Source organism: Pipra filicauda, unplaced genomic scaffold (genome assembly GCF_003945595.2).
Source record: "Pipra filicauda isolate LSUMZ 115617 unplaced genomic scaffold, ASM394559v2 scaffold3_size10097308_pilon, whole genome shotgun sequence".
NCBI lineage: Eukaryota > Metazoa > Chordata > Aves > Passeriformes > Pipridae > Pipra > Pipra filicauda.
In genome coordinates this window covers 10,024,066-10,036,785 of record NW_024104532.1, presented here as the reverse complement: position 1 = coordinate 10,036,785, position 12,720 = coordinate 10,024,066, and the positions used below count along the sequence as shown (strand labels likewise).

General features: G+C 49.3%; 1 protein-coding gene across 11 annotated transcripts in view; it reads right to left on the bottom strand.

Annotated features, from left to right (window-relative positions):
* Positions 1-12,720, bottom strand: part of LOC113990713 (ankyrin repeat and KH domain-containing protein 1-like) — a 99,896-nt gene that overhangs the window by 1,123 nt on the left and 86,053 nt on the right. The window contains exons 31-36 of one of the 11 annotated variants that reach the window (XM_027726414.2): positions 11,072-12,681; positions 6,142-6,321; positions 4,777-5,031; positions 3,768-3,943; positions 3,002-3,166; positions 2,505-2,551 (exon numbers count right to left, since the gene is read on the bottom strand). In XM_027726414.2, coding sequence (XP_027582215.1) covers positions 2,505-2,551; positions 3,002-3,166; positions 3,768-3,943; positions 4,777-5,031; positions 6,142-6,321; positions 11,072-12,681 — 2,433 coding nt within the window. Of the gene's footprint in view, positions 1-2,052; positions 2,552-3,001; positions 3,167-3,767; positions 3,944-4,776; positions 5,032-6,126; positions 6,322-11,071; positions 12,682-12,720 lie in introns of those variants that run through there. The other 10 variants (XM_027726423.2, XM_039385187.1, XM_039385188.1 and 7 more) reach the window with 10 other exon arrangements.

The following is a 12,720-nucleotide window of genomic DNA, read 5'->3' as shown; positions in this document are numbered from 1 at the left end:
GGTCACATCAGCCCTGTGCCACATCTGCTGCCCTGCCCGGCCATCCCTGCAGCTGAGCACCAGCTCCTTGCCAGGCTCTGGCAGCAGGTGCAGCCCAGGGTGCCAGGGAGCCTGGAGCTCCTGTCTGAGGTGCCAGGGAACCCAGAGCTCCTGCTTGGCACCGCAAACACGTTACACAGCCCATGCCTGCCACAGCCCCACAGCACTGGGCTGGGCTCCTCCACGCCAGAGCAGCTTAACCAAAGGCACATGATGGAGTCAGGGCCCACAGGATGGGCGCCTGTGGCTCAACCCAAAACATACCCAGCTCACACACTTCCCTGAGGACAGACAGCAAAGAAGAGAACCTGCTCAACAGCTGACCCAGGGGCGTTGCTGGGGCGTCAGAAGGGGGCAGGAGGGCAAGGGGGAGCTCTGTCACCCAGGGCTGCTGAACTCAGGTGGGAGCAGGTTCTTATGTTAGCCCCCGTGCCTCCCCCTGAGCCAGCCAGCCCCGAGGGACCAGCGCTGCACCCACCAGCCCAGTGGCACTGCCACCAGCCCACTCCCCAGCCCCTGCCTGTGCCCCCCTGCACCACGGGGCAACGATGGCCCGAACTTCGAGCAGGATCTTCCTCCAAAGCTCCGGGGTTCCCTTTTCCACCTCAGCTCTGGGCTGTCACCACCCCATGGACCTGCCTGGCTCTGGTGTCCAGAGCAGGTGCCTGTGTCCCCAAGGACAGAGCTGAACAGGGAGAGCCCAGCAAGAGAAAGAGCTGCCCACATGAGGCAGGGCTGGAGTGGCCCAGGGCATTCCAGGGACAGCCCCAGCCCCATGCTGGGTCTCGCCCTGCAGTGCAATGGAGGAGACTGTGTAGCTGGAGCTGTAGCCCTCTGGGCTGGGGAGACAAGGGCTCCCTGGGATGAGGCAGGAGGACATGGCAGTGCTTTGCTGCAGCCAGGGAGCCCACAAAAGTCAGCACCCCACCCCTCTCCTGCACCTCACCCTGAGAGCACACATCTACTGCACCACAACACCACCGGTTTTCAATACAACTGCTGTTAAGACACGTGGCAGTGGGTTGGACTGGGTGATCTTAAAGGTCCCTTTGAACCCAAACCCTTCTCTGACTGATTCTGTGTTTCTCCTTTGGTGTATGCACTGTCAGTGTGGCAGCAGCAGCTCCAATTTATTTTGCATTCTTCCTCAAATACCAGGAAAAATATCTGAATATACCATCCAGTAGTGCTTCCGAGGTTGATCTGCCTGCGGTACTCAGACACTGCTTGTGCACTGTGGTTTTCAAGTACTTCCTCATGCTTTTCCTGGGGAAATTCTGCTGCTGCATGTAAGGATTTGTCTGGATAAGGTGGAGGAAGGTGAAGTCTCCACCTAGTCTGAGACCACTGAGGGTGGTCTTTTAGATTGGATACTATGTGCACTGTAGTTCCCTGCTTGAGGAATGGACCCAACATTCCGTGTGGTTACTGCATTGCCTTGGAGCAAAAGCAGAAATAGGCACAGTCCAAGTGCAGAAAGTGGGGAACTGGGTCAGGAATTAATGTTCATCTTAAGCAGAGTGCAAAAATCCTCCTCTTCTTCACAGAAAAGACTCGAGGAGCTCTTACCAGATTTAGAGCGTTACAAGAAGCTTATAATTGAATCTATTAGGTTTTCCTCCAGTGGGAAGCCCTTAGTTCCCAAGATCTGCTTCTGGGCAGCTGGTGAAGGAACGCTGCATTTACCTACCACTGCTGTCAGCCCTTGCAGCCCTGAGCAAAACCTCATCTCTCGGGCGACCCACCTGCAAAAGGAGCGCTCGAAGCAGCAGAACTAATCCAGAAGGACAAAAAGGTAACACAGAAGCAGGTTCACACCAATAACAGGCTCACAACTGGCAGGGGGAAGGGCTCTGCAGACATCAATCACAGACACCTGCGGCTCCAAACCCTCCCAAATCCTGACTGCACTCACGTGCTTGGAATGTGGCCCTGGGATGTGTCACCAGGCACGGGAGCAGCTACTGAGGACAGCAACATTCAGCCCTTTCCAAAATTCTCACACACAACCTATGAATGCTGTTTGCCTTTTATTGAGTATTCAGGTAAATATTTCACATTAATACAGGCTACATAAAGTAGAGCCACTATACGACATGAAATTTACTCAGCTTTTCCTTTCAAGTCTGTAAACAATTGGACAGGTATTTACAACCCTCAAAGGCTGAACTCATGTCATCAGCTCGTTCTCTGCTGCGTACAAGGAGCGTTCAGTAGTGTTTAGCCAAAAGCACTAGTTTTGTCTGATTTTTTAAGTTTAAAGTGGCTAAACTAATTGGAGAACAGAATCAGTTTATATAGGTAAAGTCAATTTGTTGTTATACAACGGGCAATCAAGTTTCCATTGTTACAGCCCACAGAAAATCACTTAGGCACATGAAAAAAAACCCCAGGGTTCTTCAAGGTCATAAAGATTCCCAAACCAGGCTAAAAAAGGACAGACCCCCTTAAATCAGTTGACGTACTTGAGATGCATGTTTCCAATGTGAGGTGCCCAGGTGCCAGGCCAAATCTACAGCAAGAAATAAAAAGACAAATCTATTATGAAAACAAATAAAGGTTCCTTTAACAGTGTTTAACCACTGAGGGCGAGCGTAAGGCTTCCCCCAAAATACAACCAGACTGTCCAAAGGCAGGAGCTCTCCAGCTCCAGCCAAGGTGTGACTGACAACCTGCAAGGTGCTGAGCACAGATATAAACCCTCTCACGTGTAACAGTCCATTACCTGGCTGAGCAGTCTTGAAATGCTGCTTGTTTTACCTGGAAGGTTTGGTACTGACAGCTCCATAGATATTTTATGAACACACACACACACACAGAGTAGGGAAAAGTCATGCAAACAATCTCAAATCTAGTTTCAAAGAACTGAAAAAAACCAAACATGTCACCAATCCAGAAATGGATATCACACCACCGCATAAAGCCCCGGGTAAGCACAGGTGGGAAAAGGCAGCCACACTACCTGCTGAGCATCAGTACATTCTGTTGAGTTCTGGACAACTTTGATCATGGGATTCCAGGCAGGATCTGGAGTATGGAGCCCGTTAAAGAGGGGCCCTCCTGGGCCATCTGCCAGCTGGGGGTGCGAGGGGATCAGGGTGCCGCCGTACATGGAGATGGGCAGGCCCTGAGGGGACAAGAGAGCACTCGGTGAAGGGTGGCTGTAGGACCACGTCTGCCCAGGTGACAGAGGCAGGTCACATCCATACAGAACGTTCTCCTAATGGCAGGAATCTCAGCACTGTGAGGGAACACAGGGCAGAGTATGGGACAATTATGTTGTTCTGCCATGCAGAAGATCCCAAGAGCACACGCTACAGCTCCTTCTGAAACGTGCTGTGAGTCCTCTCCTCCTGCCACTTCCTTAAGGAAGGTGTGTGGTACTGTGGGCATGATTTGTGCTGAAAGCATTAAGCAAACTTTTAATCAGCTTCAAGAGCTGAGCAAGCTTTGTGAAACCTTCCTGAGCCTCTGAGAGAGGAAACACTGGAGAGCAAGGGAGGCCTTCAGGTATTGACTAGAGAACATCAGCAATCTACAACCTCTGGTTTTGTTCAGATGTGCCTCCAGGCTTGGGCAGTTCTGGGATGAAAAGAGGTTCAGGATTGGGGTGGTGAGCAACGGCAGCAGAGGCACACACACATGAAGTGTGAACAGGCAGAACAGGAGATATAACAAAGTCAGTCCTTGGTCATTTCACAGACTAAATTCAACCCTTTGTAACTTACTTTAGAAAAATCCACAAAACTATTTGGCATAGGTTGGTGGAAAATATTCGAGGGAGCCACTATTCCAGAATCATCTCTCTCCATGGGCTGATGCTGAGAAAACGTGCCTGGGTCTGACAGCTGTTGATGCATTGGATGACTTCCCATGACAGGCTGAGACCAACCTGATAGGCCTTCTGGAAAGGAGATTGAAAATGGAGATTGAAAATTCACTGCAGATGCTCTGGAGTAGAATTCAGCAGCTGCACACACCTACATCCACCCAAAGGCTCCCTGAAAACACACAGCCAGAGGTATTTGAGGGTTCTGCTCTGGCCAGGGCAGACCTACCACAGCAGAAGGTACCTGCAGGTTTAGGCTGATAATCCATTACAGACAGTGGAAACACACCTGTCTGACCTGCATCCCTCTCCCAGGGATGCTGCAGCAGACCCTGTACTAAGGCTGGCTACACATCCTTCTCCCCTCCAGTCTCCCATGTACGTAGGAACATAGAAAAAAGCTACACTTGTGACAGGGGCAAAAATAGGGAAAGGGCAGCCTGGTGAGGCCAGGTGAGTTTGGCCATCCTGATCCTCCAGACAAGGGTGGAGAGGACCGAGACTACCAGGAACTGGGAGTTCCAGGTGTCCACAGCAGAACAATGAAGATCCAATGGAGCTCCCAAGCACAGTCTGTGAGCACACACCAGCTTTCCTTGTAACAACAGCAGTGATGAGATACATGTTAACCAAAGTGTGGAGGGCTTTTGGAACACACAGCAAATGCAGGACTCAAATGCTCGTCTTTAGAGCTGTCAATGGAAACGCTCTACACCTCAAATGCTGCACCTCCTCCTTTCCACAAAAACTTCACTTCCCAGCACTGACACCAGCTCTCCCTTCGGGATGCACTGCACGGAAGCTGAGTACCGACTGCGGAACGTTATTCCTCCTCAACTTTCCTTTCCCAGTCCCCCTGAGAGGCCCTGGAAGTTTCTTCGGGCTGCCTTGGGCTGTACAACACTCACCAGACACGCTGTTCACTCCGAAGGACCAGATGCCGCTGTGGCCCACGGGAGCTGTGAAGTTGGTTCCCAAGGGCGTCGGAGTGACGGAGCCTCCCTGCCGGATCCTGGCGAGTCTCTCTGTCCCGATGGGAGGGGGGACCTTTCGATCTTGATTGGCGTTACCCGTTTTTGGCTGGCCCAGGTTAGAAGGTGCAGAAGCAGCTGAGAGGGGCGAAGATGATCCTGAGGAAACTGATGGAATAGGAGATTCACCTGCTGAAAAGAGTATTTCTTGTGCTTAGTAACACACAAAGCACACACAGTGTTAAGCATGAATGCCACCCGCTCTATCCCCCCCCCCGTATTATCTCAAAGCAAATTATAAAATGGTTTAAAGGCTTTTTCTTTTTTGGCAAGCATTCTTCAAGTCTTGCACAGAAATTCTGTCTACAAGTTATTTTAACTCTCAAAATCAACATTATAACACAAATGCTTTCAGCCATCAGAATCGTGATATTCTCATGACATAGCAGTGTATCTAAATTAATTACAAGAAAGAATAAGAAACATGGAAGAGTTTCAGGAAGAGGTGAAAACATCAGCCAAAACACCATAAATATCTAAACAGCCTGGTTTTGGTATCCACAACTTCCAGCAGAAGAGAAATCAGACAGCTTCCCAAAGCCACAGGTGTGACCTAAGAGCGAAAGTCCCGCCAACTTCAGAAGCGTCACTGACTCTCCTGGGGAAATCCAACTTCCTTTGAGCACTCCTTTAAACATTTTGGTTCTTAAACTCAAGAGTGGCACTGAAGTTGCATGCAGTGACATGAAAAACCTCTTCAGCTAAGATTGTGAATTAAAGACCCATATTTTCTGTAAAGCTACTTCCATGTTCTTCCCATTAGGAGGAAACCCCCCACTGTTACCTCGGATGATGCTCAAATATTTTGGAACATTTTAAGCAGAATTCCAGATCCCAATTAAAAAAACAAAAAAGAAAAAAAGGCAAGTATAACTTCAAACCATGGCAAACATGACATTTTCACCTAATACTGCACTCAAACTACTTAGAGGGGAATTTTTAGCTTGGTATAATCATCTCTACTCCCCCACAGCTTCGTGCCCTCTCCTCTCTCAGAGCCTACAATGACTTGTTTTTTTGCCCAAATATACCTTTAGTAATGCTACCAGAACTAATGGCATGGGAAAAAAAACAACCCATAAAATAGCACAGCTTGGGATTTGCACGCCATCCTCACAGCTGCTAAAAGCAATTGGAAAGCATTTTGTGCATCACTGGGTAACTTCCCCTCAAGTTAGAAATCTACTAAAGACAATAGCTATGAATTTATAGTTAACTAAGACAGACCCATGAAGTTCCTACATGAATTTGTTGCGCTTGTCCAAGGATGTGGTGAAAAATGCTGTCTGTTAAAGCTGGGAGTCCCAACAGGCGCTGGCCCTTGAAGGTAAACCCGTGCTCCTTGTATGTTTGCTGAAAAGCCTGTCAAAGGACCTGAAGAAGAAGTTGTAGAGCTGTTGGATGGATCTAGAGAGGGTAAGCCTGAAATAAACATAAATTTGATTAAATATCTCTCTTTGGGAACCTGCTTCAAAGCACCAGAGAAAGCTAGTGCTCCAAATATAATTAAAGCATCTCATCACCTTTGGGGGCATCTGCACATGGTTAAGGTCATTTTACAGGTGCACGACTCTCCCTCAGAAACCGCAGAGGCATTTCTGGAGGCTCTCTGGTTTGGCCTCAAGTTTTTGCAAAAACAGCCATCCCTTTGGTCACTGAAAGGAATGATCTTAGCAGGGAGGGCAGAGCAGGAGAGCTGGGAGTGGCCAGGACCTTTGCTTACAGAAAAGCCACACAAATCCAACAGGGATACAGGGCTCTGTGAAAGTCCCAGGAGAATCCAGCACCCGGGAAGGAGTTCTCTGCAGGATGGTCTTTGCCATCCCATAGGTACCTTCACGTAGAGATCAGTCAGAGCACGCTGTGGCCAGAGAGACAGGGCTGACATGGCACAGCAGCACAGGGGAGGGGGCTGCTCTTCCTCCAGGGATGTGTGAGGGGAAGAGAGAGATGGAGAAAGAGTTCAAAGTCCCACAAAAATTATTAACAAAGGGGAATAACATTTTTTTTAATAAGCCAAAGCTTTTAAGTACTTTTCCAAAACGCTGTAAAAGCTCTTATCACACGTTATTACCTGAAAGCAGAAACGGGCATGGCCATATGTTCACCTGAGTTTTGGGTTTAGTTTCAAGGGCCTATTAAACAAGATTAGTTTCAAAACCATTTAAACATTTCAAAATGACCACAACCAGGACCAGCCTACATTGCTGCAGAGCGAGGTTGAAGGCTGTACCTACTCACACCCCAGCACAAACAGCAGTTGGTGCCAGGCAGTACCTCAGGTCACAGACTAGAGGGGCACCTTTCAGCACCTGGATAGTTCCTGAAAGCCAGGTCTTTTTCCCCCCAGTATTATCAACCAAGTCAACCTTAACTGCTTCCAGAAGTGCCAGATCCAACCTGCTCACATGGACAGAAATGACCTGCTGGATTTGAAGGAGGTACTTTTCTCACTAGCCTAAAGGTTAAAAAGAGAAGTCTCCCTTACAGCCAAGGAGAAATACACCCCCCCCTTGCTGCTGGAACACAGGGTGCTCAGCTGAGGAACCCCAGCACAGCAGGACAGTCTTCTCAGGTTTGTCACAGCACGAAGTGCAGGACCCCGTGGCTCCAAGGAGGACCCCAATGCCTGTGACTGCACTGGCGTTGACCTGAGTTTGTCTGGAGTTACAGACTGGCTCCAGCACCTGCAGCCCAGGGCCCTCCCTGGGCATCTCCCATGGAGCCATGGACAGGACACTCTGGCCAACCCTCCACCCACAAATGTGGCAGCCAGAAAGGCCCCTGTGCTGACCAATTCCACCACAAATCAAAACAGGAGCTGCCATCTGGCTGACAAGCCACCAAAGACCCTGAGTCTGCCCCAAACAGAAGGGTAACAGAGGTGCTGCTGCCCACGGGCACTGCTGGGTTCCTAAACAAAGAACAAGGCAGGGATTATGACAAAACCAGTTCTTCTGCAGGAGAGGGATGCCCAGCTGTGTCTTTGGATGGCTCAGGAGGATGATGGGTACACAGCTTCTGAAGTGCAACAACTGGACAGGCAAGACCACTTCAGCACTCCTGGGTATGTTCCATGTGCTGAAGGGAGTGTGACAGCCTCAAATCCAGAGTTTTCAGGTCATAAAGAACACTTTTTATCATTATCTTGTCCTTCCTAAAAGTGGATGAAAAACTTGGCTTGATATTAAAAATAGCTATTCTGAACAATGACTTACCAAATTCTGATTGCAGTAACGAGCTTCCTATTCATGTACTTACCAAAAAAGTCAGGTTTTGTAACACTAAAATCTTCTGCAGTTACTTGGGCCATGAACTCAAACTCCTCATCGTGCTCTGGAAGCATAACTGAGCTTTTGAGAGGAGTGTATTGATCTCACACAAACTCTGCTCAAAATTCAGCTTATCAAAGCCACCAAGCAGTTCTGCAGATGCTGCTTATTGCAAGGGCTACCTCCAGCTTTAGAGGAACAGCCACAACACTCAGTCACTCCATGTGAAACAGAGTCCATATCACACAATTCCACACTCAGGTGCTGCTTCTTAAGTTGGCATATTTCAAGTTTCAAGACTTCTTTTAATAAGCCAGATCTCAAACCCCTTCTTAAAATGCAGAGGAAAGAAGTAACAACTAGATTTCTTTTGGTCTTCTCCACAGCCTCCCCAGATGGTTGGGCTGCCCTCAATCTGCAAGCTGCCAGGACAAGAGACCTAAAATGTGGGACAAATAGGCCATTTCCAGAGCAGATCCACAGTCCATAAGATCTGCAGGGGGGGAATCTGTGCCTGGTGAACTAGTGAAGCAGAGAAAACTCAAGCTGTAGCTGAGCTTACCCACAAACAGGGAAAGCAGAGTACCCAAACTTCACCCTGAGGTGAGAATCTGCTAAGAAAAGGCTGCTTTAGTGCACAAACATTAAATCTCCACCAAATCAGTTTAGAGGTGGTCACCAAGGAATGTTATTTGATGAAAAATTTCCAGGGCTCAACTGTGCAAGACAGGCACAAAAGACACACCCCTGTTCCCTGAGGTGTAGAGTCACATCCTAGACCAGAGGATGGGTGTCCACCTGCTCCAAAGCCATTACCATCCCCTCTCACCACACGGAATTGCCAGGCCAGGCCCAGGCTGCTCCTTGTCCATGGTGCTGCTGCTGGCCAAAGGATGAGCCAGCAGTGACTGGCCCTTCTGCCCCTTCCCAAAATCTCATGAACCCTGTCACTGAGCCCTGTGCAAACAGCCATGGGAGTTCCCAGTTCAACCCACCTTGGAGGCTGAGCTGGGGACAAGCCAGTGAATGAGATGGATGGACAGACCACACTTGGACTCTGAGGGAAGGTGCTGGAGAAGTCCTCAGCCTACTGTGCCCACTCCTTTCCTCACTATCACACCTTCCAAACACCCCCTTCTCCCCAGGCTCCCCTATACCTGTGTGAGGGACAATTTAGATTCTGAAACAAAGGTGATCAAAAGCAGTGGAAAGTAAAACAACGTTAAATGAATCGACTAAGGACCTGACTAACCAGTCACTCCTGCCAAGCACAATTTCAGCAGCACACCTACCTATTTGCAGTTTTTCTTCCCTTTGCAATATCCTAATCAAATCCCAGCTCAGAAAAAGCGTGTTCTGTCCAAATATTTTTGAGCTTCAGTTGAGAACTTCTCACTTAATCTCCCCTAAGTCCACTGCATGAGCTCTCCTTGGCTACCTACCTAACCTTCCTAATGCAGGGGGTAGAAACAGATTTACACTGCCTTTTAAATACTTACAGTCATTTAAGGATATATAAAGGACCCCCACAGCAAAGAGATGACCTTTGCATAAGGAAACAGCAAAATGTTTTGCTGCTGTGGGAAGTCTCAGTCAGCGTTTGCACACACAGGGTGCCATGGTCAGAGAAATCAGCAGATCCCACTTGCCACAGGCTTCCAGCCCCAGGGGTTATGTCAGCAACAGCCATCTCCCAGTTTAGAGGAAAAGCTGAGCCACTGTCAAGTGTTTCTGGAGCCTGCTGAGGGTCTGGCAGCTCTTTATTAACACTCTCTGACGAACAAGGTCCAGTTACTTTACCTTCCACATCTGGGTCTGCTTACTAGGCTGAGACTGGATGGGGCTCAGAGCTCTAGGTGTGCCCTGGCTTTGCAGAGCTATACAGCCCAAATCAAACTATTAAGGAAACTACAGTCATAGCAAACCCCCCAGTTTTGTGGTTAAAGCCAGTCAGAGAGAAGCTTTCTGGTTTGCAGAAGTCCTGCACGTTTGTAAATGAACTGAGAGGAGCAGAAATGCTGAAAACCTTCTTTCCTCAGCATCACATCTTCCAAATGCTCCCTTCTGCTTTAGTCTGAAAGTCAAACTACTTGACTTGTCCCAACCCAGCATTTGAGTTCTGTCCCAGCATCAGCCCAAATACCCAACATGCTGTGTGGTTAAGGCTCTCCAGCTACCCCAGGGCACCCCACAGCCATCATGGCAAGGGCAAAGGGTGGCACAGAATAGATCTCTTGAGTGCCCCTTCCAGCCAAATGGGTGCAGCCAGTTGTCTGCAACATAGCTGGAACGCTAAGATCCTTGAGGCAGAGCACAGCAAGGGCAGGAAGCTCAATGTCAGTGCTCCTAACCCATCTCAAATAAATCCAGATAAGCTTGGACTGCTACACTGAACTTCCTAATAAAACACCCCATGCAGTAGCACACCAATTTCCCAAAGCACAAAATAAGCTTACTAAAATCCCAGGAATCAAAAGGTACAGAGAATTTCCCCTCACTGAGTCAAACTGGTGTCTCACATAAAATATGGAACACGTGCATACTGTTCCAGCTGCAGCTGGAACCTCCACATGTCCTCAGGTTTGGTATCACCCCACACTGTGTCCCATTCCAACCCAAACCCTACAATCAGTGCTATTCTACAAACTGGTGGGAGCATTACTGTGTCTTACAGAGGACAAGCAATGCAATGTCTGCAATCTTCCCAACACCTAAGAGCCTAGAAGAGCTGAAGAAGAAAAAAATCATCAACATTTTAAAGAGCACTTGGAAAAAACAGGCCATCCTCATTACACAAGCATTCTCCGACTGTCATTTGCAGACTGCTCCTCTATCAGTTTGAGATGATCAAAGTGCAATGGCTGAAGAATTTTGTCCAGTGCATGACCTTAATGACTTACCTACAGGACTAGTTGAAACCCGCTGGGAAGGTGGCCTGAAACCAGGAGCCTTGGAGTTGTCAGGATGGACGTTTTCCACGTGTCCTAGCACAGAGTTATTCAGAAAGGTAGACTGAACAGTGAAAGATGGGTCAGCTGCTGCTCGGGTAGAGAGTGGACAGTCTCCCCATGCTTGGTTAGCTGGCACCTGGTTGCTATCAAAAAGACTACTAAAGTGATTGAAGAGCGTTGCTGGCCCAAAGGCAGGAGGCAATGATTTGTTTGCTGGGTTAATGTGCATCTGAGAACCGTTCATAACGTTCATGGCTGATGAAAGCTGCACTGCAGCAGGTGGACCTTGAGAAGGTGTTAAAGGAACTTGATTCGTAACAAAAATAGACTGAGGATCTTGATGGAGGTTTGCATTTGGTACCACTGAATAGAAAGAACCTCTGGACTGCATCCTGTGAGTAACTCGAGGTGCTGGTACAGCTACTTGAGGTAAGTTACTGTTGTCCTGATTATCTGCAACGACTGACCTGGGCGACGCTAAGCTTAAAGGAGCAGTTTCTGAGCTGGATGAGAAAGGCATCGACATGGAAGGGCTGATCTCCGACATGCTGGTTGGCAGTATCTCCTCCTGGGCGTTACTGAGCGGGGCAGGGTTGCTCGAGGGGCGAGTCTCGGTGCCCCCTGAGCTGCTGCTGGCTGACATACTGCAGCTGCTCGCCACCGAAGCTGGTGCGTTTGCGGGCGGCTGCTCCGGGGTCGGCACCTTCTCCTTGGGCGCCGAGACAGCCGAGAACGAGTCCGCCTTCAGCGCGGGATGCTGCGCCGGCGGAGCGCTGGATGGCAGGAACGCCGTGGGCACCTGCCCGTTGTTTGGGGAAGCAGAGGGAGCTGAGGGCAGAGTGCTACAGGTGCTCGTCACAGTTGAGATGGCTGTGGCTGCAGCGCTCGTCTTGGGAACGCAGGCGAAGAGCTGCTTCCTGACCGAGGAGGGAGTCCGGTTACTGGTCACGCACAGCGGCTGGGTGGAAGCAGCTACAGACGAGGCGGTAACGGGACAACTGGACGTAGCTAATCCGGGAGACTCTGTCTGCAAAACGTTTCCATTCTGGCTACCTACACGACTCGAGCTATTATGCTTTGGAGAGCTGTTTGTGCTGCCAGGGTTAACTGGTCTCACCGGGAATGGTCCCCAAGTGTTCGGTGAAGGTGAAAAGGTTCCTCCAAATTGGGCCATAGGTAAGCGAGGGTGCCGGATCTGTTGCATAGTTTGGGCAGCCAGCAAGGCAAAATGAGGGTGAGAGTAAGCGAGAGGAAGAGACACCGGAAAAGACGAGCGCACGTTCGCAGGGACATTCTTGTTCAGTTTGTTGGTAGGCTGGAAGGTCGACAGCGTCGATGACTGCGACGTGACGAGGGGCGGCGCTCCGAGAGGAAAGGAGTTCTTGTTGGAAGCAGTCGCAGTGCTGACTCCAGATGAAAAGTTTGCATGGATTGATTTGGCGCTCGAAGCAGGCGTTCTTATATGGGTTTTAGGAATCAAGTCTTCCAGTTCCTTGGCAGGATCTTGAATAAGGGCATTGATGAGTTGCACTGCGTATCGCGTGGACTCTGTACCACCCCTAGATTAAATACAAACAGGTTTATCTTTTGCAAAAGGA